The 24,827-nt window shown below is 37.6% G+C and overlaps 1 protein-coding gene across 4 annotated transcripts in view; it reads right to left on the bottom strand.

Annotated features, from left to right (window-relative positions):
- BMS1 (BMS1 ribosome biogenesis factor) overlaps nucleotides 1-24,827 on the bottom strand; it is a 48,834-nt gene that overhangs the window by 22,892 nt on the left and 1,115 nt on the right. For 2 of the 4 annotated variants that reach the window (XM_036265490.1, XM_036265492.1), the window contains exons 2-12: nucleotides 24,232-24,446; nucleotides 23,092-23,282; nucleotides 21,706-21,785; nucleotides 18,886-19,074; nucleotides 18,117-18,259; nucleotides 17,271-17,392; nucleotides 16,761-16,954; nucleotides 15,631-15,770; nucleotides 5,971-6,725; nucleotides 5,659-5,760; nucleotides 4,260-4,414 (exon numbers count right to left, since the gene is read on the bottom strand). In XM_036265490.1, the coding sequence (XP_036121383.1) occupies nucleotides 4,260-4,414; nucleotides 5,659-5,760; nucleotides 5,971-6,725; nucleotides 15,631-15,770; nucleotides 16,761-16,954; nucleotides 17,271-17,392; nucleotides 18,117-18,259; nucleotides 18,886-19,074; nucleotides 21,706-21,785; nucleotides 23,092-23,282; nucleotides 24,232-24,407 (2,247 nt within the window). In that variant the 5' untranslated portion in view covers nucleotides 24,408-24,446. The remainder of the gene's footprint in view (nucleotides 1-4,259; nucleotides 4,415-5,658; nucleotides 5,761-5,970; nucleotides 6,726-15,630; nucleotides 15,771-16,760; nucleotides 16,955-17,270; nucleotides 17,393-18,116; nucleotides 18,260-18,885; nucleotides 19,075-21,705; nucleotides 21,786-23,091; nucleotides 23,283-24,231; nucleotides 24,447-24,827) is intronic. The other 2 variants (XM_036265491.1, XM_036265493.1) reach the window with 2 other exon arrangements.

Genomic DNA, 24,827 nt, shown 5'->3' with positions numbered 1-24,827 from the left:
AATTCATTGCTAGACTGACAAACCTCAAAGGGAAAGGGGTTGGGGGTGGGGGTTGGGAAGAAATAAACCAAAGAACTTATATGCATAACCAATGGACACAGATAATAGTGTGGGAAAAGACGGGAGGGGGACGAGAGTGGGGAGGAGGGGGTCAATGGGGGAAAAATGTGGAACATCTGTAATACATTTTACATTCAACAATAAAGATTAAAAATTTTTTTAATAGTATTTCTTTAAAAAAACAATAATAATAAATAAATAAAATGCTAGGAATAAATTCAACAAAATGCAAACTGATAAATGCAAAACATTCTTGGAAGACATTTAAGATGCAAAAAAATAGAAAGGCGCCCTGGCTGGTTTGGCTTAGCGGTTAGAGTGTCAGCCCGCAGTTCAGAGAGATCTATCTGGTTCGGTTCCCGCTAAGGGCAGGTACCTTGGTTGCCGTTTGTCCCCAGCCCCACTTGGGGTCGTGTGGGTGGCAACCACTCAATGTGTCTCTCTCACATCAATGTTTCTCTCTCTCTCTTCTTCTCTCCCTCTAGCTCTACCTGAAGATGAATGAATGCACAAGTGTCCTCAGGTGAGGATTAAAAAAAATAAAAAATAAAAAGGCACCCCACCTTAATGGATCAGAAGACTTAATATTGTTAAGACAGCAATACTATCCAAAGTGAGCTATAGATTCAATATAATCTCTATCAGAATCCCAGCTGGCTTCTTTGTAGAAATGGAAAAGCTAGTCCTAAAACAGAGAAAACCCAAGAGATCTAGAATAGACTAAACAATATTGAAAAAGAAAACAAAGTTGAAAGATTCACACTTTCCAATTTCAGAACTTACTACAAAACAATGGTAATGAAAACAGAATTAGGCTGGCAAGGAATGACATATATACCAATGGAATATAATTAAGAGTCCATAAATAAACCCATATATTTATGGTCAAGTGTAAAGTGATTTTTTTTTTTTTTTTTTGCCCAGGGTGCCAAGACAAGGCAATGGGGAAGGAACAGTCTTTTCAACAAATAGTGCTAGGACAACTGGATCTCCATATGAAAAAGAATTAAATTAGATTCACATCACACCAAATATAAAAACTCAAAATAGATTGAAGACCTTAACGTAAGAGTTAAATTATAAAACCCTTAGATGAAAACACAGGAGTAAATCTTCATGATCTTGGATTTGGCAATAGTTCCTTGGCTATGATACCAAACACACAACATCAAAAATATAGACTGGCACTTCATCAAAATTTAAAACTTTGTGCTTGAATTCAAAGGGCATAAAAAATACAACCTACAAAATGGGAAAAATTATTTTTAAATCATATATTTGATAAGGAACTTCTATCCTGAATATATAATCTACTCTTACAACTCCACGATAAAAGACGACTCGCCCAGCTGGTGTGGCTCAGTGGACTGAGCATCCTCCCATGCACCAAAGGTCTCCTGATCAATTCCCAGGCAGGGTTGCGGGCTTGACCCCCAGTAGAGGGCATGCAGGAGGCAGCTGATTGATGTTCTCTCATCGATGTTTCTACCTCTCTTCCTCTCTCTCTTAAAAAAAAAAAAATCAATAAAAATATATTTAAAAAAGACAACCCAATTTTTAAAATGAGTAAATTATACAAACAGACATTTCTTTAAATAACATATACAAATATGGCCAATAACCAAATAAAAAGGTGTCTAACATAATCAGCCATCAGGGAAAGGCAAATCAAAACCATAATAAGATACCACTCACATGCCTTGGATGGCAATAACAACAACAACAACAACAAAACAGACAATAACAAGTATTGGTGAGGATGTGAGAAATCAGAAACCACTTTTGGTAAAAATGTTAAATGGTTTAGTCACTTTTGCATAGTGTGGCTCAGTGGATTGAGTGTTGTCCCGTGGACTAAGAGGTCCCAGTTCAATTCCCAATCAGGGCACATGCCTGAGTTGTGGGCTTGATCTCCAGTAGAAGGCATGCAGGAGGCAGCTGATTGATGTTTCTCTCTCACATCGGTATTTCTATCTTTCACTCCCTTCCTCTCTCTTTAAAAAAAAATGCATAAAAACATATTTTTAAAAAAATGGTGTAGTCACTTTTGAAAAGAGAAATGGGAAAGTATATGAGGGAGAAAATTTAACTGTTTTAGTAATCATATTAATAGTAATGTATAATGTCATGCTGATACTGTTTTCATGTATAATGCATAAAATAAAGCAAACAACTAATTATACAATTTTATAATTTCACTAAACAGGGAATAATTTCTCCATTGGAAAAACAGTTACAAATGTAAGATAAAAGAAGTTAAATAAAAACCCTGTAGTTCTGAATCTGAATTGGAAATATGTGTGTGAATTCTTCTCAATCTGGTCACTGAAAAGGCCTAGAAACAATGACCAACTTATAGTAATGAATATTCCTATGCCTAGATCGTGATGCTGAAATACCATTCTGTACTAAAAGAAATCAGAACTTTTTATGGCTGCTTCCAAGTCTGGCTGATACTGGAACACCTTAGCATATCAGACAGCAACAAAGGAATCAAGGACCATTAGGATCATGTCCAAAGAACCTAGGGACCAATGTGTAAAGACTCCCACTAGCCACGGATAGAATAAACCTGAGCATCAAAAAAGTAACAAGTGCAATGGAAGAAAACACTCAACTGTATTTAAATCTGTAAGCTCAAAATGATACTTAAAAGAAAAAAGTCACCTTTGGAGAATCATTCTGAAATCTGATAAAAAAAAAAATCAAGCATTTATATATAGAACTGTGCAAACAAACAGTAGATGAAGAGAAGTTTCTAGAAGTATTCTAGTTAATAAACACTACAGAGAAATTGGAACAAAATATCACCATTTTACATCCTTATAAATTAATGCATCTAGGCAATGAGGATCAAAAGCTTTTAACATCACAAGATGACTTTATGTGCCTCCTAATGGAAAAACACCACCACCTAGGATGCAGTCTTGATGAAAATAAAAATCAAACCTAAATCCAATCAGACCTCGAGATATGTTGTCCATAAGGTAGCTACAACCACGTGGTTATTTAAATTCTAATTAATTAAGATTAAATAAAACTTAAAAATTTAGTTCTTCTGTCTCACTAAACATTTAAAGTGCTCAACAGCCACAAGACGCCACACTTAGACAGTTCATATTTAGTTCCCATCATCACAAGTTCTGCTATTTCTCTATAATAATTTATAGGAAATACAGAGGACCGAGGAGCTTGATAAACTGCACAAAGTGCTGCAATAGAATCCATGAAGTCCAGAATATGAGAAACTCTACACACCAATACTTGGTTTCTTAAACAAATTAATTATAAGTGTTGGGGGGGGCAGAGAAAAGGATCGTATATTTAAAGATTTGAAAGGCACAGTGAAAACCAAACCCCCAAAACCCGGTAGAAGTAAATTATGGTGTTTAATGATGAAAACTTGGAGGATAAAATGAAGAAGAAAAAAATGATTACAACAGAGTTGTGGTTCCTTCTGCAGGGAGGGAGAGGACTATGACAAGGATGGACACACGGTGATAACAAGGGTCCTCACCTAGTAATCCATTAAGTTAAACAACTATTCTATGTGGTCTTCTAAAATCTGTATTAAAATTTACCATAAAAAGTGGTTACATAAAATCTCTAAAAGTACCTAAGTGAATATTTAGTAAATTAAAATTGTTAATGTGATAATGACTGGACATCTTTGAAGTTAAACTGAATCATTGAAAGAAGCCAACTTGGGAAGATCAGAAGAATATTCCAGAAGAGAAAATAGAGAGACTAGAGGTGTAAGATAGGATTAAGCCTGGCAAGTTTGAGAACTGAATGAATTCCAGTGTGACTACCAAGTGGTGAGCAAGGAAAGAAAGTTTACCACCAGTGTCAGAGATGTATTTGTTTACAAACAGCAGAATTATAATTGTTAACTAAAGGACACTAGATTTATTTGAATTACAAAACAAAATATTTAAATGTATAAAACTTATGTGCAATGCTTTAAACACCATCCATTCTAAAATTTGAACATTTTCCTTTTCTCCATAACACGGGCATATGTTCTGAACTCAGAATATTTCATTGCTTAGGATGCATGAAATATCCACTCCGACATCTGGGAAAGTATCCTGTTGTATTATAAAATAACAGGTAGGCAATATTAAAATCACCTGATCTTCTTTTAGAACAATTCTCTATTTCTCTAAATCAAACATACTATTTATACTTAGCCTTACCTCCTCTGAATCCCAATCGTGGGGCACCTCCAAGTGAAATCTGGAGCAGTCCAAAGAGTCAGCCTTGTACTTGCACTCTCTGGCAGGCTGGCTGACACGAAACAACCCTCCAAGCTCCTCCTTGGTATCACCATCTTCTTCATTATTCTCTGTCACTAAAGAGACCACCAAAATAGAAAAGTGAGAACAAATCTGTATCCTGGAGGACATGGGACTGAGGGTCCCTCTTTGTTGTAGAAATGATGGTGACACTGAACACATCAGTCAGAGAAAAGTCAGGGAACTACTGCTTAACATGTCTGGAAGACTTCTGCCTTCCTGCAGGGCAGTAGCAAAGAGTCCATTGAGGAGGGAGAATAATGGGGGTTGGGGGAGGAAAGGGACATTTACAAGCAGAACTTTCAATTATCTTAACAAATTTACCTGAAAGAATGTTGAATCCCTAATCACTTGGAGTTCATAAGCAAAAGCTGAATGGAAATCAATATACACACACACCAACCTCTTGATTCAATGCTCATAGCTTATGTATACTCCTTTGGCCTTGTTCTAATCATGTAGTAGTTAGGGACCACAATATAAAGTTCATCATCTTGTATTTTCTTGGCACTAAATTCTACCATAAAGGACTTTGTATAGAGAGCACAAAATGACACAAGGAAGAGTATTCTCCTTTTTTTTTTTTTTAATCCTCACCCGAGGGTATTTTTCCATTTTTTGTACAGATAGAATGGGAGGGAGAGAGAGGAAGGGAGAGAGAGAGAGAAACATCGATGTGAAGGGACACATCGAGTGGCTGCCACCCGCACGACCAACCAGGGCCAGGGACAAACTGCAACCGAAGTACATGCCCTTAGCGGGAACCGAACCCGGGTCTCTCCGGACCGCAGGCCGACACTCTAACCGCTGAGCCAAACTGGCCAGGGCAGGAAGAGTATTCTCATCAAAAGTTTTATGGCAAACTCATAAATCTATTTCATGTGACCAAATTTATGATTCTCATAAACTGATGATTAAAACATATGCCAACCCAGCCAGTGTGACTCGGCGGACTGAGCATTGTCCCATGGACTGAGAGGTCCCAGTTCCTTCCCCAGTCAGGGTACATGCCTGGGTTGCAGGTTCAGTCCCCAGTGGGCAGCGTGCAGGAGGCAGCTAATCGATGTGTCTTTCTCACATCTATGTTTCTATCTCTCTCTCCCTTCCTATCTCTCTAAAAAAGCAGTAAAGATATACTAAAAACAAAAAAACAATATCTGTCAAATATAAACTATGACAGCCAGAAATATTTCATGGAAATCACAAGTACCACTCAAATCTCCAATCAATTTCCTCATTGCATTTTCAGAAAAGTCTAAGAAACTATAATGCTTCTAGATCTGAACCAGACACCTTTTACCTGTTCCATACACAAGCTTTTGTAGATTTGGAGCTGCTTGTTGCTGTCTCAGAAACGCCTCAGCTGCCTTTCTGGAAAGGTCTTCCTTCCACTTGAGGACACCTGAAAGGACCAATGCCAACATCAATTAAGTCTGTTTGTCATCTCTGCTTCAAGCTCACTGCTGATTCATCCTGAAATCCTTTTATGGGGACCAATATTTGAACAGTTAACAAAATATCCAAAACGGCAGACTCCCCGATGTACACATTCTATTTGTAGAACATTTCAGTACCAAGTTTATAATGGCAGTTAAATTAAATTTAAGCATACCTGACGTTTCTGTGGAATAATTATTTTCTTCCTTATAATCCTCTTCTTCTTTGAGTAAGTCTTCTATATCACTGGCCTCATCAAGTAAGTTCTCTGACCCCAGTTTCTGACCACTGACCACTTGAGAAGGCTTTGGAAACTTTTTCCTAACGACATCTTCATTTTCTGAATCCTCTTCCTCTGTACTGAAAGAGGAGCTTTCTTCGGATTCATCTTCAGATGCAAATGCCTCTTCAGCTGTGCAATGACCTGAATCTGAGGTAGTGAGGGTTGCTTTTTTCACTGTCTTCTTCAGATTAAAACTGTCACTCAGACCATTACTTTGTAAAAGACCTGGTTTACTGCCTTTTTTTAAAACCTCAGATTCTAAAACATCTCTTGCTCTTTCTGCAGTGGAACCCTCTTCTTCACTGCTTTCATCAGCTTCCTCGACTTCTTCATCCTCTGAGTTCCTCTCAAGGTCATCTTCACTGTCAGCAAATGCTGGCAAATCTATCTCGGTATCTTCTTCCATCTCAAGTCTCTGCCGTTTGACACCTTTATCAGCCATGTACATTTTACCAGTCATTTCAACATCTTCTTCCTCTTCTGTTTCATCACTACAGCTATTCTGCAACCTGTCACCTTCAAACATTTCTTCATCATCTTCAATATCACTATCTCCAGACTCATCCTCTTCACCTCCAAAAATGGCTTTTCGACGTACTCTACCAGTTTTTAAGTCTACCTTCTTTTCCTCTTTTGGCATCCACAGCCTACATTACCAAGTAAAGCAAAATAATTCAATTTGTACAAGAATCTATTAACCTAGAAATGGCAAGTCGATAAACATGAAAAGTAAAGTACTGTCAAGTTGTGGTTTTAAATGACATAGCATAGAAAGGAATGATTTGATAAATACTAGAATAGTTAACAAGCAAACTCATAGAGTTCCCTAACACTCTTCCAAAAAACTTAGAGAATAAAGAAGAAGAAAAAGACTAATTTTAGGGAAAAACTGCTCAAAATGGAAGTGAGTATTTTATAGATCTTTTAGAAGATTGATCATTTCCAAGCCAGAAAAAGATGATCCTTAGAAAAATGGCTGACTTCAGGACCAAGGAAGGAATAGTACAAAGCAAGCATGGAATATCCTGTTGTATCAATAAGACAGGAAGTGCTCAAAGAGCAAAAGGAACTTGACAAAAGGAAACGAGACAGACTAAAAGGACAATAAAGGCATCAGAAAGAATAATTATAGTAACAGAAAAATGAGATAAACAAAAACATCCACAAGTCCACAGTAACACTAAAATAAAGGGTGGAAGTAAAAGCTACCTGTTAGAGAATGCCTGCTAACAAATGTAGAAGGAATAACATTAAGAATATTGCCATTTTGCCCTAGCTGGGTGGCTTGGTTGATTGGAGCATTGTCCCATACACCACAAAGTTGCAGGTTCGATTCCCAGGCAGGGCACATACCTAGGCTGTGGGTTCAATGCCCATCAGGGCACATATGAGAGGCAACAGATAGACATTTCTCTCACTTCGATTTTTCTCTCTTCTCCCCTACGCCCTGAAAATCAATGAAAACATATCCTTGGGTGAGGATTAAAAAAAAAAGGTCATTGGTATTTTGAAATCAACAATGCAATAGTTGATAAAGAATCACCAAGATGCGCCCTGGCCGGTTTGGCTCAGCGGTTAGAGCATCGGCCTGCAGTCCAGAGAGACACAGGTTCGGTTCCCGCTGGGGGCACGTACCTCGGTTGCAGTTTGTCCCTGGCCCTAGATGGGCTGAGCAAGTGACAACCACTCGATGTGTCCCTTTCACGTCGATGTTTCTCTCTCTCTCTCCCTCCCACTCTATCTGAACAAAATACTGGAAAATGTCCTCGGGTGAGGATTAAAAAAAAAAAGTAAACATCAAAACTGCTTTAAAAAAAAAGAATCACTAAGATGCTAAATCCAAGGGATGAAATTAAAAAATTGTGAATCTATTTAATGTAGTTTATATAAAATTGTGAAAAAAGACAATCAGGAAAATAATAGAAATTGTACTAAGTTTCCAGACCCGTGGCGGCACACAGCCAGCCCAAGACCCAGGCCCATGGTGGCGCACACAGAGCCCAGGTCCCAGGCCGTGGCTGCGTGCAGTGAGCCCAGGACCCAGGCCCTCGGCAGCACACACCCAGCCCAGGACCCAGCCCTGCGGCGGAGAGTGGGCCAGCCCAGGCCCCAGACTCCAGGCCAGGCCCCAGACTCCAGGCCAGGCCCCAGACTCCAGGCCTACAGCAGCGCATCAGCAAAGACTCATCAAGAGCGGTGCCCCAGACCAAACAGCAGGGCTAGGGCAGCTGAAACCTGCCCCTGACCACTGCAGCAGCGGAGCTGTAGTGTAGCCCCTCCCCCCAGCAGCAGCAAAATCCCAGGTGCAGAGCATCTTCAGCCCCCAACAGCAGTAAAGGATTGGGAGCTGAGAACAACCCCTGGCAACAGGAGCAGCAGCAGCGCAAACTGGGAGCTGAACTCGCCCCCAGCAGTGACTGATCAGGAGCTGAGCCCCACCAGGCAGCAGGGTCCCCCAAGAGTACACAAGCAAGACCCACATACCCCAGCAGCGTACCAGAGGGACCCACAAAACCCAGAAGTGCATCAGTGGAACCCACGAACCCCAGCAGCATACCAATGAAACCCACAAACCCCAGAAGGGCACCAGCTGGATCCACATGCCCCAGCAGAATACCAGAGGGACCCACGAACCCCAACAGCATGCCAGTGGAACACACACACCCCAACAGTGTACTAGTGGAACCCCACACATCCCAGCAACATACCAGCAGGTCCCCCACACCCCAGCAGGGCACCAAATAAACCCGCCCACCTCCCAGCAGAGCAGCACATATCAGCAGCTAAGTCCCATTCCCAGCAGCATCAGCAGAAGCCGATCAAGAGCGATGCCCCAGCTCAAGCAGCAGCGAATCTTGGGGAGCACGACAGACCAATTTCAACCCTGCAGAACCTACAGCAGACAAGAGGAGCCATACACCAAAACAGGCTGGGAGATACAGCAGCCTTAATTGATACACACTGAGCTGCCTACACATTCTAACATCCCTCACCAGGCTTAGAACTACCAGATTGCTAAAACGGTGAGACAAAGAAACAATACCCAAATGAAAAAAAAAAAAAAAAAGAATCCCCAGAAATGGAACTATAGGAACTAGAAGAAAGCGACTTGTCAGACAAAGAATTCAAAGCAATGATTATAAGAATGCTCAAACAATTTGGTGAAAATTACAAGTAACTTAATAAGAATTATGAAGAGCTCACTGGGAACTACTTCATCTTAAAAAAAGAGGTAGAAGCAATGCATAAAGAGATAGAAGCTATACATAAAAATCAAGAGGAAATAAAGAATGACATAGCTGATGTAAGAAAGAAAGATCTCTTATCCTATGAGATGACATGGAGGGGCCTGGAAAGTATTATCCTAAGTAAAACAAGCCAAACAGAGAAAGACAAGTATCATATGATCTCACTTATTTGTGGAATATAATGAACATAACAGTCTGAGGAACGGGATAGTCCCAGAGACGTGGAAGTGGGGTATAGACTGACAATCCCCAGAAGAAGGGATGGCGGGGGAGATAAACCACAGAACTTATATGGATGTGTGCATTAACAATGGACATGGACAACAAAGCTGGGGACAGGGTGGGGAGGGTGGGAGAAGGGGGAATCAGTGGGGGAAAAAGGAGAAACATCCGTAACAAAAATTAATTAATTAATTAAAATAAATAAATCAATATACACATAATAACCCTCCCCCCAAAAGAATGACGTAGCTGATATGAAAAATACCTTAGAAGGGTTCAATAGTAGATTCGAAGAAGTTAAAGACCGAATCAGCGACTTGGAAGACAAGGTAGGGAAAAACACCCAAAAAGAGCAGCAAATGGAAAAAAAGTTTAAAAAGCAGGAGGAAAGTTTAAGGGAGCTATGGGATAATACAAAACATAACAACATTCACATTATAGGGGTACTGGAAGAAGAATCAGAGAAAGGAATAGAGAACCTGTTTGAAGAAATAATGGCAGAAAACTTTCCTAATTTGGTGAAGGAAAAAGTCACAGAAGTCCAGGAAACACAGAGTCCCAAGCAAGATGAACCCCAGAAGACCCACAGCTAAACACATCATAATAAAAATAGCAAACATTAAAGACAAAGAAAGAATATTAAAGGAAGCAAGAGAGAGACAGAAAGTTACCGACAAGAGAGCTGCCATGAGACTGTCAGCTGATTTCTCAATAGAAACGATGCAGACCAGAAGGGAGTGACATGAAGTGTACAAAGTAATGCAAGGCAAGGGTCTAAATTCAAGACTACTCTATCCAGCAAGGCTATCATTCACAATTGAAGGAGAAATAAAGAGCTTCACGGATAAATAAAAGCTAAAGGAATTTACCACCACAAAACCAACACTGCAAGAAATGCTGAGGGGACTGTTGTAAGAAGAAACAGAAAAAGAGAGAGAGCGAGAGAGAGAGAGGAACACAGGCATAAAATAAAAATGGCAACTTATAACTATCTACCAATAATAACCTTAAATGTAAACGGCTTAAATGCTCCAATCAAAAAACAGGGTAGCTGACTGCATACAAAAGCATGACCCATATATATGCTGTCTACCAGAAACTCACCTCACAATAAAAGACTCACACAGGATGAAAGTGAAGGGATGGAAAAAAATTTACCAAGCAAACGGAAATGAAAAAAAAGCTGGTGTAGCAATACTCATATCCGACAAGATAGACTTCAAAATGAGGGCCATAATAAAAGACAAAGAAGGCCACTACATAATATTAAAAGGATCAATCCGACAAGAGGATACAACAGTGGTAAACATATATGCACCGAATAGGGGAGCACCAAAATATATTAACAAACTTCTGGAGGACTTCAAGGGAGAGATTAATAGCAATATGATCTTACTGGGTGATTTTAACACCCCACTTACACCACTGGATAGATCTTCCAGACAAAAACTTAATAAAGACATCGAGTCCTTAAATGACAACCTAGATGAGTTGGACTTAATTGATATTTACAGAACATTTCACCCCAAAGCTGCAGAACATACATTCTTCTCAAGTGCACATGGGACATTCTCAAAGATAGACCACATGTTAGGACACAAAATAAGTCTCTACAAATTTAAAAAGATTGAAATCATATCAAGCATCTTCTCAGACCACAATGGCATGAAACTAGAACTCAATTATAACAAAAACACTTAAACACTTGGAGGCTGAATAGCATGTTATAAAACAACAAATGGGTTACCAATGAGATCAAGGAAAAAATTAAAACATTCCTGGAAACCAATGAAAATGAACACACAACAACACAAAATCTATGGGATGCAGCGATAGCAGTCCTAAGAGGGAAGTTCATAGCACTACAGGCCTACTTCAAAAAACAAGAAAAAATCCTAATTGACTCTCTAACCCTACAATTAAAGATCTAGAGAGAAGACAAAAAGAAAAACCCAGAACAAGTAGAAGGAAAGAAATAGTAAAGGTCAGAGCAGAAATAAAAAACATAGAGACTAAAAAAAAACAGTTCAAAAGACCAATGAAACAAATAGCTGGTTCTTTGAAAACATAAACAAGATCGATGGACCTTTAGCCAGACTCACCAAGAAACAAAAAGAGAGGACCCAAATAAACAAAATCAGAAACAAAGAAGATCAGTAACACCTGACACCAAAGAAATATAAAGAATCGTCAAAACATACTATGAACAATTATACGCCAACAAATTGGACAATCTAGGCAAAATGGACACATTTCTAGAAATGCACAGTCTCCCAAAACAGAACAGGGAAGAAATAGAAAACTTGAACAGACCAATAACAACAAAGGAAATTGAAGATGTAATTAAGAAACTCCCAGCAAACAAAAGCCCAGGCCCAGATGGCTTCATGGGGGAGTTTTACCGAACATTCAAAGAATATTTAATATCCATTCTTCGCAAACTATTCCAGAAAATCAAAGAAGACGGGAGCCTTCGAAACTCATTTTATGAGGCCAGCATAATCCCAATTCCAAAACGGAATAAAGACACTACCAAGAAAGAAAATTATAGGCCAATATCTCTGATGAATACAGATGCCAAAATCCTTAACAAAATATTAGCAAATCGAATCCAGCAATACATCAAAAAATTATCCACCAAGTGGGATTCATCCCTGGGATGCAAGGCTGGTACAATATTCACAAATCAATAAATGTGATACACCACATAAAGAAAATGAAAAATAAAAATCATATGATCATAACAATAGATGCTGAAAAAGCATTTGACAAAATACAGCACCCATTTCTGATAAAAACCCTCAGCAATGTGGGAATAGAGGGATCATATCTCAACATAATAAAGTCCACATATAAAAAACCTACAGCCAATATTATACTCAGTGGGCAAAAGCTAAAAACACTTCCTTAAGAACGAGTACAAGACAGGAATGTCCACTTTCGCCACTCTTATTTAACATAGTACTGGAAGTCATAGCCACAGCCATTAGACAGGAAGAAAAAATAAAAGGGATCCAAACTGGAAAGGAGGAAGTGAAATTGTCATTATTTGCAGATGACATGATATTGTACATAGAAAACCCTAAAGACTCCATAAAAAATCTACTAAACTTAATAATTGAATTTGGCAAAGTAGCAGGGTACAAAATGAACGTCAAGAAATTGATAGCATTCTTATACACCAACAATGAACTCAAAAAAAGAGAACTAAAAAAAAAAACAATCCCATTTACCATTACAGCAAAAAAAATTAAGATACCTAGGAATAAACTTAACCAAAGAAGTACAGGATCTCTTCACAGAAAACTATAGGTCATTGAAAAAATAAAAATAGAAGAAGATATAAAAAGGTGGAAGCATATACCTTGTTAGTGGATTGGAAGAATTAACATCATTAAAATGTCCATACTACCCAAACCTATATATAGATTCAATGCAATCCCCATCAAAATACCAACGATATACTTCACAGACTAGAACAAAGAAGCCAAAAGTTTATATGGAAAGAAAAAAGGCCCCATGTAGCCGCAGCAATCTTGAAAAAGAAGAACAAAGTAGGAGGGATCACATTACCTGATTTCAGTTTATACTACAAAGCCACTATAATCAAAACAGCCTGGTACTGGCACAAGAACAGGCAGTTACATCAATAGAACAGAAGAGAGAACTCAGAAATTGACCCAAGACAATATGCTCTATTAATATTTGACAAAGGTGGCAAGAACATACATTGGAGTCAAGACAGCCTCTTTAATAAATGGTGCTGGGAAAATTGGACAGCTACATGCAAAAAAATGAAGCTAAACCACCAACTTACACCATAAACAAGAATAAACTCAAAATAGATAAAAGACTTAAATGTGACTCGTGATTCCATAAAAATCCTAGAAGAAAATGCAGGCAACAAAATTTCAGACATCATACACAGCAGAATTTTCACTAATACATCACCTAAGGCAACAGAAACAACGGAAAATATGAACACATGGGACTACATCAAACTAAAAAGCTGCTGCACAGCAAAAGAAACAACCATTGAAATGGAAAGGGAACCCACTATATGGGAGAGCATAATTGCCAATGATACATCAGATAAAGGGTTAATTTCAAAAATAGAGTACTCACACAACTCAACAAAAGGAAGACAAGGAACCCAATTAAGAAATGGACAAAGGACCTAAAGAGACACCTCTCCAAACTGGACATACAAATGGCTAAGAGACATATGAAAAAATGCTCAATGTCACTAATCAGAGAGATGCAAATTAAAACAACGAGGTACCACTTCACATCTGTCAGAATCGCCGCCATCAACAAATCATCAAACAACAAGAGTTGGCGAGGGTGTGGAGTAAAGGGGACCCTAGTACACTGCTGGTAGGAATGCAGACTGGTGCAGCCACTACGGAAAACAATATTGTGTTACCTCAAAAAATTAAAAATTGAACTGACATTTGACCCAGGGATTCCACTTCTGGGAATATATCCTAGGAAGCCTGAAACACCAATCAGAAAGAATATATGTACCCCTATGTTCATAGCAGCACTATTTACAATAGCTAAGATCTGGAAACAGTCCAAGTGCCCATCAGTAGACGAGTGTATAAAAAAGCTTTGGTACATATACCCTATGGAGTACTATGCAACTGTAAGAAAGAAAGATCTCATCCTTTGCGATGACATGGAGGGACCTGGACAGTATTATCCTAAGCGAAATAAGCCAAGCATAGAAAGACAAATATCACATGATCTCACTTATTTCTGGAATGTAATGAACTAAACAAACTGATGAACAAAAGAGACCCAGAGACAGACGTAGGGTACAGACTGATATTCCTCAGAAGGGGTGTGGGGGAAGGGATAAATCACAGAACTTATATGCATGTATGCATAACCGATGGACACAGACAACAAAACTGGGGACAGGGTGGGAGGGGATAGGGAGGAGGGAGTCAGTATGGTGGTGGGGGGGGAGAATTATCTGTAACAAAAATTAATAAAAAATAAAAATTGTACTAAAAGAGAATGGACAGGTCAGAATATACCAATAATAACAAAACCGTGACTATAGAAACAGACTATACAGAAAAAAGAAATACAATATAGACAAGGACATTTTTTATGAATTATGACTGTAACCATGTTAAAAGAGTATCCATGTAGATAAAGATGACCAGAAGAATACTTAAAAATGAAAATATTGATTTTTATGATCAATAGGGATCTTTTAGTTAATACTTGTCATCTGCACCATGCTAAATAGTTTATGTACACTATTATATTTAATCATCACAACTCCTATGATATTATGAAACTGATACTTAGATATTTCCCCCAAACAGTAGGCCTATTGCACTCAACTATCATGCTATACCATTTACTAGTTAAAGGGCAGCAGGTGATCTTTCTTCATTTGTATATATTTATAGTAAGTTATAAACTAGATAATATCAATCATTTTCAGAATGATTTTTATTGGGGATCATAAATCACTACAATAAAATCAAAACACCCACTATGTAGATGGTATACAAATTCCCAACTCAAACTGAAAATAATTCATATAAGCCATGTTAGTGAAAATCGACCCACAGGCAATACTACAACTCACCATAACTAAAACTTTTAGAGACAAAATACGTGGCCCTGGCCGGTTTGGCTCATCGGTTACAGTGTCGGCCTGCAGTCCAGAAACAAGATACGTGGCCTCTGGACAGCCACATGAACAAGCTCCCTGACTGCTTGTTCCACTATTTGGACCACTAAAAGAAAGCCAAGTGGCCTCAGGTCTCCTAAAAAGCAATCTATGGAAAAGGTTTCGTGACAGTTGAGGAATATTCTGGGTTTGTTAAAAACAGAATTCTCCACATTCTTTCAAGAAATGTCATGTAAAAACAAGAAAGAAATGTCATGTAATTTCACCTAAGTGAAGAACACTCAGAAACATGCACATACAAAGCAAAGCAAAACAACACAACCTGGAATGAATCTCACCAAAACGTGTTATGATGGCAGTTATGGGTAACATAATCTTCTGTAGTATAATTTTTTAAAATTATAAATAGAAAAATAGCAAACTCACCCTTGATTATCTATATCCTCTGACCCTAGTGGTTTGGAATCAGAGAAAAGTGTCACTCTACTTGAAGCCATCTTGGCATCAATAGTGGAGTGGGTGGAAATGAGACTCTGGACCAGTTCATGGGTGGGTCTAGTCTCGTCCTGTCAAGGCAACCAAGAAATGGAAAGTGAGGAATGCACAAAAATTCTGAAGAGACACACTGGTTTCAATTACTTTCTAAAAACTACCCTAAACATAGTTCCTGAAAACTCTTTACTGCCTCAAAAAGTAAAAAAAATTCTTACACCAAAACCTAAAACTGAATTCTGTGTTCATGAAACTGTTTCAGAGTTCATGGAGTACACACCCTCATAACCTAAATACTTAGCTGGAAAAACCCTGGATGCTGGTGCTACAGAATGTGCTCATTTTAGCCCAATTAAAATCCAATTTCAGAACAGTAAAAGAAATAAAAACTTCAAGTCCATCAAAAAAAAAACTGCTACCTTTGATCCAAAATTTTCACTTTAAGGAATTTACTGCATAGAAAGATCTCTCCCAGTGACCAAAGCTACATGTACAAGGTCTCACTGCATCACTATTGAAACCAGGAAACATGCAGCGAGTCCATCAGCAAGCACTCCAAAGATTGCTTCAGTAAATGTGGTTTATCCACGCAATGAAATACTACACAACTGTATATAGAAAGAAGCAGCTCTACAAAAACTGGAAGGGAACAACAGAATCACTTATTCTTAGGTACCTCCAAAACTTGTAAAAGCATTTATAGTTGGATCCAATATAACAAACATTACTTCTCTACCTCACACATGCACACAGATACATTATAGTATTTACATACAATATATAATAACCTAAATGACCAAATAAGAGCTAGAAAACACACTGATTTTATATAAAGAGAGATAGAAGTACAGGCACAAACTGCTTACAATTCTCATGTTGGGAGATGTAAGATCCCTTGTGAATTTTGTAGCAGGGAAGTACATAGGACATGACTTTTACTTTCTGCTTGGTGGAGTTAAATATTCTGCATATTTACAATAGGCATTATGATAAATATGAATAAAAATTAAAAAGCTTCAGTAAATAAAAGCTGACTATATTACTGCCTGTGACTGCCCTCTCACCAATTCCTGGAAGCCATGGCTGCCACCAAGGTCGACATAGACAGCATCTTTGTCATACAGCACACCACCAACTCCAGAGAGAGGTGCATAAACCAACTTTTCCTTTTCATTTAAACAGCGTTTCTTTTGTTGTTCAGGAAGGGCACAGGGGTCTGGTAGGAAACTGATGTCACTCACAGCAAAATCTCCCATGCCTGTAAGAGAGAGAAAAATGGCTTCAGCTGACGTATCTATCAACAGTCAGTACAAATGCCCCACAGTTGGAAGGCTTCAACCACAGCAAGGGGATCACTTGACACTGGCACTGTTTCTCTAGCTAAACAACACCATCAGAGTGGAGGGGACAGAACTTGGTCAACTCAATATTTGCTGGCCAAAGAAGAGCTGTGTTACTCTTAAAACCTCCAGCAAGGTGGCTCTATTTTGTTTGGCCATTTTTCAGTTTCCATGAGAAAATGAATTCATCTCAAACATTCTACAAATATAGCACAGTTTACAACAAAAGAATACCTGGCATGTGAATTTGGCTTTTATTTTTCAAATGTGCTCCTCTTAAATAACCATAAAGAGACACTTTTCGGTCACATTTTATATTTGTTCGGATATCTTCTGGGTTTGTCAAATCTTCCATCCTAGAAAAATAAAACCCAATCATATGGCAGAAATGAATGTCAAAGGTCTTATACCTCCTTTCATGTGTCAATAATTCATCACATTCACTAGTTCACTGAACACATGTAGAAAATTATAGAAAATACAGAAATTAGGAAACACAATTCACCATCTACCAGAGGACAAAAGCAAACAAATGACTGCACTTCTCTTAGGATCTGTGTAATATGCATTCCACAAGTACGACTCCAGAAGTGGGAAATGCATGCCTCTACCATCAGGGAAGAAAAGACAATGTATCCAGAAAAACCCTTGATGGAAGAAGATTAAGCACTGATCTGGTTTTTTTTTTTTTTTTTTAGTGTGGCTTGGGTTCTGGTAGGTGGAAAAAGGGTATTCCAGGCTGAGAAAACAATCTGAAAAAAAAAAAGCAGAAAGGAAGGAGAACACAGGATACATCTGAGTGACTGGAGCACCACTGTCCAAATTAAGGTTGGAAAAGCAGGATGAAGCCACATCCTATAGCCTTAAATGCTTCAAAATCTTCACATTTTTCTAAACATTTCACACTTTATTCCCAAAGTCACAGCATTTTTAAGTAATAATACAAAAAAAGTAGATTTTTCCATCAACTACATTTCTCCCCCCACTATTCAAAAATAAGCACAAAACAGGTCTATTATTATTCTTTTTCCTTAGCTTTGAAATATCTGAGCAAAAAAAAAAAATGTATTCACTTTTTACCTGTCTGCCAAGACATAAGGGTGAGAGGTTTGCCATGTAAGAGGTCTAAACTTCATAACTGTAATAAAACGTCCCAGATTGTGAATTTCTTGGTTTTGATATTCTCCATGTACCATTCCAGAAAGGTAGAACAGCTTGGCACCCTAAACATTAAAAAAAGAAATTTAATATCAACTAAATTCTTGTCAGTACTGCACTAAAATAAAGGCCTCTAAATAAAAAGCAATCCTAAGAAAGGGAGACTTTTGGCAAACCACTATGCCAATGCTTCCAGACCCTCTCTGGCTTCTTTCAGGAATCATCTTATTAGGGTTGTGTATGGGCAGAACTGTAAACATATTTAATTTCAAGACTGCTCTGCAGTCAAGCAGTGACATCTGTCTGGTGTACTGCAGTGAGGCTCCTGGGCACAGAGAATATCCTGTGACCAACAGGCCACATCAGTGTAAAGGGCAGGGAGGAGTGGTGGTAAGTGTACACTGTAGTTCTTGGTCCTATAACTACGAGAAACTTAGAACAAACTCTATTAAGTCACAAATCTAAAACACTTAGAGTCAGACACTGCCTGGTGCTGGTGGATTGAGACACAGGAGACACATCAAGATGTCCAGAATAAAGACTATTTCAGGGAAATATGCCAGGGATTATCAAGATATAAAAAAAACTCAGGAGGTGGATCCTCTAGAGATGCCGGTTAATCTCTCCTACTCATCCAGTCTATTTTTAAAGGATTACAGTGCTAGTATTCAATAACTAATTCTCTTCCTACCGGGTAGACTTCTGTCCAGAACCTGTGCTTTAATCGCTTCTTTGCCTTCTTCAGTTGCTTATTATACTTGAAGGAATCTAGATGAGTGAGAACGCCCATAATTTTAGGAAAGCCATGTACTTGACAGATGTTTAGAAACTCAAAAGTTTCCATTTCAAACCCGAAGCTGGCATCTATAAGCATCAGAACCTAAAAACAGAAGACACGATTTCTCAAGAAAACTACTCAAAACATACCATCAACAAATTATGGCTTGTGGGCCAAATCTGACCCATCACCTACTTCACAACTAAACTTTTACTTGAACATGGTCATGTTAATTCGCTCACATATGATCTACACCTGCCTTTAAGTTACAAATGCATCATTTAGTTGCAACAGAAACTATGACCCAGAAAGCTCAAAAGATTTACTATCTGGCACTTTACAAAAAAAAAAAAAAAAAAGGGCTAATTTCTGCTCTAGACTAAATAAAATGATTAGTTAGGGATAACCATGATAAGAGAGAAAAAAAAAAACAACCCTTTGACTTGCTCTAAACGGTAAACATGAAACAATATCCACCAAGATATAAAATTCCATTTCAAGAATCTCAATATATGAGAAATACAGTAACTCAGAAAATGCTGGGTCTAATTTAGGCCTTACCTGAAATGTTCTTTAAGAAATAAAGTGTTTGGCAAGGTGTTTTTAAGCCAAATAACAGGTCTGTAACAAGGAAACCAAATAACAGATCTGACATAAAAAAAATGGGAGAAACTGGTAATAAATGAAAAATATAAAAAAATGTAGAGAAAATCAAATATTTTTGTTTTAATCTTCTCATATGGAAAACAAGTTTTTGCTGGGAACTATGTAGTATAAAGGCTCTATCTTATAAATTAATTTGTACATGCAACTGTTCAGGAAAAAAAAAAAAAAAGCTACCAGTTTAGAATAAAAAGATAGTAAAGTTATAAATGGTAATCTGTAAGAAAATATAAATAGGACCAATTTTTAAAATTTATAATCCTTCATTTAATTTCAGAATTGATTCCTGGAGACTTCTAGTTTTAAGATATAACATCTCTGTCTTCCATCTTTTTATATCTAATTTAAAATAATTTTAAAAAGTCAGAAAAACTTATCTTTGATTAAATTATGGAACATTCAATAATCCTGAACCACAAACTATACAAAGGTGGACACTGAGCACTGTGAGAATGTACAGCTGCTGCTGCACAGCACAGGCCAAGATGGCAACACTGGAATAGGCTGAAGGTGAGCGGGCTTGCTGTGGGTATCTCCACACCCCATTTGACAACGTGGAGTGCCAAGAGACAAGCAATTAGTTGTGGGATCAGAATAGGTGGCAAACAGTCCCTTAGCTACAATCTTTGTCAACTAAAGATAAATGAAACTTGTACTACCCCTCCAATGCACACAGGTGCATGCAAACACAAATCCATGTATTATGTATGCCTGTGCTGTGACTTAGAAGAATTTATAACAACCCAGAGCAGAGCAATCAACATAAGCCAGGTTAAATAAATTATGGTACACCCAAAGAATACTTGGTAAGGTTGAGCTACAGTACTTATATACCTCCAAGAAACAGTAAGTGAAAAAAGTAAAGCACAGAGTATAATAAACTGTGTGCTTTAAAAGAGTTACTTGTATATTATAGCTGTATCTCGAAGGATTCTGCCTTGAGGGGAACTGAGAAATTAGGGGTCAGAGCAAGGAAAGAGAAATCATGCATTGTTTGTACCCTGTAGTACAGTTTGAACATTTTACCAAATGCATGTGTATATGAAAGGCATCATTTTAAATGTGTATGCTTTTAAAATTAGGATTTGATATATTTTACATAGAAGAGAAACTAATACGATAAAGTTTCAATCATTTCAAATGTACAAGATTTAGTAAGTTTATACTATTTTGTGTTGATAATAACACATTTTTATTAATGGTAGCATTACATGTTAAAAATTTGAATAGTATTAGCTTTTTGATATTCAAATGGCATAGCCATAACACCTATATTAAATTACTATTTATTCATATTTTAGAAGATTTCCTAGGCCAAAGAATAAAATCTGTAGCTCTCTCACTAAAAAGCTATCCAGAAAGTGTTGAATCAAAAAAACAAACAAACAAAAAAACACACCAAGGTATCTGTTACTCTACACTTTCTAATCAATATGGTTTAATTTTTTTCTTTTTGGCTTTATTTTTGCTAGTTTAAAAAATAATTAACAAACTGTACCATTTCTGTAAATGTAGTCGAGGCTGGACAATTTCCAAATGCTTAGTACTGCACAGATTTTTTATTTTAAATTCTGCCAACTTCTCAATAAATCCATGTATTTACTGTATCATAAACTTAGAATGGAGGTTTTGACACTATCCAAGAACAGAGTTCCCACCCTCTGACAAATTCTCTAACTTCTGGGAGCCTCGATTTCATCATATGTAAACTGCAGATAATACCTATTTACTTCTAAGGCATACTGGGGGGGTTAGATGAGCTAAATTTGTAGAAAGCTGTTAGCATGCATATATATATATGCTTTTATTAACTATGTTCACTAAAGGTTTTCTCTGTCCTGTGATTTGCTTTTAGATTTTAGAATACATTTCATTGTGAACATTCTATTTTTATTATAACAATAATTATTATGACCATCATTATCAATTCAAACACATCTATTGCATCCCTGATAATACTCACCACTTCTTTAATAATTATAAACCTTTCTTCCCTTCAACATGGGATAAATAACCTACCATACTGCTATAAGTCCCCATCAGAAACCCACAATGCCCACACTAACTTACCAAATCTGCTACTTTAGCCAGGTCAATCATCATGTTAATGTCACACCCACATTCAATAATGGTGAGTCTACGTTTTTTACCTATAAATGAAAAGATGAGAATTGTACTTTTTAAAAAATCTTGGAAAAATATATCCATTCACTCTAACATTTTAACTGGATCCAGTAAAGCACCATATACACTTATAGGAGTATGCTACAAGTTTATTTTTATAGGAAAAACCTGATAAAACAAATACATCCCATCTAGGTTTTCTTGCTGTTCTCTAATTTTAAAATATCATCGGAAGCCTAGTCATGTCAATAAAGTGCTCAAACAGGTAAAATTCCAACTAGAATGGGCAGACAAGTAGGCTTCATGATGACCCTCGTCCTGCTGTTCAGCAGTGGGCCAACGCTTCTATCTCTATCAAAGCTTCCTGTATTTCCACTATAGCTAAAAACATCCTCAAACCTAATGTAACAGAATGTTCATGGAAAAATCATTATTTCTAAGCTAAGTTTAAAGTAATCATCAAAACAAATAGAAATGCTTTCCAGACAAAGGAAAGCCTCAGTCCTACTGCAGTTGACCCTTGAACAATGAAAATAAGGGGATTAGGGATGCCAACCCCTGTGCAGTGGGACACTGCATATAATTTTTGACTCGCCAAAAACTTGTCATCCCTTAGTATCCACAGGGATTGGTTGCAGGACCCCCATGGATATCAAAATACGCAGGGGCTCAATTCCCTTATGTAACATGGTGCATAACAATGCATAGAGTTGGACTCCATGTATGCAGACTCCCAACCAAGGATGAAAAATACTCTTTGATCCATAGTTGGTTGAATCTGCAGATGTGAAACCTAGGGATACAAAGAGCCGACTGTATATTTATCAAAAAAAATTCAGATGTAAGTGGACCTGTGCAGTTCAAGGGTCAACTGCATATTATTGCTATAATGAGAGAGTTCAGATTCTACCATTGTCATTTTGGGTATTTGTTTCATCTTCCCTCAAATTTAGAAAATTTAGATAAATTCTCACAGAATAAAGAGAAAAACTCCCTTATTTCCACAAGAATGGAAAGTATTTGCTATCTGTTCCATGAAGGTGTTCACCATGACCAAGCCAACCTGCCCAGGCCTGCGAAGCCTTTCAGAGGAACATACCTAGCAAATCCATACTACAGTCAGAATAAGATATATATCTATATCATGATTATTCCTAGGAATCTATCTTTTTCTGAAGCTACAGCCAACTTAGTAAAACTACAAGGAAGGTAATATGAAGTGGTAATATTATTTTAGCATTTATCAGTCCCCCCAAAAAATGTTCAACAAAGGCATGTATGCTTCTCAGATGACAACACCTGCCATGTCAGTTGAGGGTAGCACCTGCCCACCTGATACAATTGTTACAGGGCCTCTGATCTCCGTTAGCTTCTGCCTGGTGAAGTTCCGAATGAGGCATTGAATCAAAGTGCTCTTTCCAACTTTTGGAGGCCCCATCACCACCACCACTATTGGGGGAGGCTCTAGTGGAGTTCGATCAACCACTGGAATATGATGCTTTTTTGTCTTCAAATCCTGAGTCCTATTTGTTAAAAACAAATAAATTAATTTTCAAAACATAAAAGGCATTATCCTTATAAGTAAAGATTTTAAAGAGAGCACAACAGACAACATATAGATAGCATTAACTTGTTAACTTCTGGCTCCAATCCAAATAACCACTTCAGTAAATATATAACAGGTTGACTTCAATAGTGCAGAATGTTGAAGATTATACAAACCTTAAATATGATTGCTTTATTAGTTGATTACAGTAGTTTAAAAAGGAAAAAGGCAAACATGGGGGCAGTGTATTATAATGAATAAGAGCAGAGACTATGGAGTAAAATTTGGGTCTCCTGCTGGGAGAATTTTTTAATATGTTTTTATTGATTTTTAGAGAAGGGAGAGGGAGAGAAAGACAGAAACATTGATTGGTTGTCTCCTACACACCCCTACTGGGTACTGAGCTAGCATCCCAGGCACGTGCCCCGACTGGGAATCAAACAGGCTACCTCTTGGTGCACAGGTCATCACTCAACCACAGAACCACACTGGCTGGACCTACTGGGAGAATTTAATTCAATAGTGTTTACACTACACTGCTTGGTATATAATAAGGATTCATTAAATAAAGATATTTAATATTACATATTACAATTATATAAAACACATCCAGGAAAAAACAAAACAAAACAAAAAAACACAAGCACATCTACTACCATAGAAATTGTTTAAAGTTTACAAACAAATTCTATCAAGAAAAACTCAAGCTTTTTCTTGGGGGGAAAAAAAGCCAATCAGTATATGAATGCTAGAGACAACGCAGCTTCCACAGGAAAGACCTCTTATGTTTTAGTAAAAGAAATATGGCACACATCTCCATTTCCTTCAGAGCTAAACAGGCTTATGAATCCAAACATCATCTGAAGAGACTTCTATTGTGTAAAAAGAAACAAATGAAAGAACCACTAGAATCCAGCTAAACATACCTGTGAAAGGATCGAGCCATCCGCACAGCAGATTGGACTGCAAAAGCTTTGGGGTTTCTTTTCTGGGCATCTTCCTCATTTCCAAGTTGGAGATCTTGCAGATGTCGTTTCTTTTTCTTCTCAGCTTTGGGCCCACTGTTTTTCTTTCTGTGTTTCTTCTGGTCATTGGTCTCCATAGTGGCTTTTTACCAATTCACAAGTAACTCTAACCTACACTGAATGAGGTGGGGGTGGGGGAAGTATTTTACAATCTTGAAAACATCCAAGGAAAAACAATAAATTTCATTTATTTCTTTAAAAAGAAATATGTATTTATTCACTCAACAAGGGTAGGAACTGGTTAATATTATGCCCAATTTCACTGCTCTGCTATTAATTAGTTTGTTTTCTCTGCTTAGGTTACTATGTATTCATCTTAAGCTTCTACATCAGCATTGTCCATTTCTGCAATGATGGAAAATTCTATAGCTATACTTTTTAACAAAGTAGCCACTAGTCACATGTGGCTACTCAGAACTTAAAATGTACCAAGTGAAACTGAGAAACTAAAGTTTTATTTTAATTAATTCAATTCTAAATTTAAATAGTCACATATG

Source organism: Molossus molossus, unplaced genomic scaffold (genome assembly GCF_014108415.1).
Source record: "Molossus molossus isolate mMolMol1 unplaced genomic scaffold, mMolMol1.p scaffold_m16_p_17, whole genome shotgun sequence".
NCBI classification, from domain to species: Eukaryota; Metazoa; Chordata; class Mammalia; order Chiroptera; family Molossidae; genus Molossus; species Molossus molossus.
This window is presented reverse-complemented; position numbering and strand designations above follow the sequence as displayed.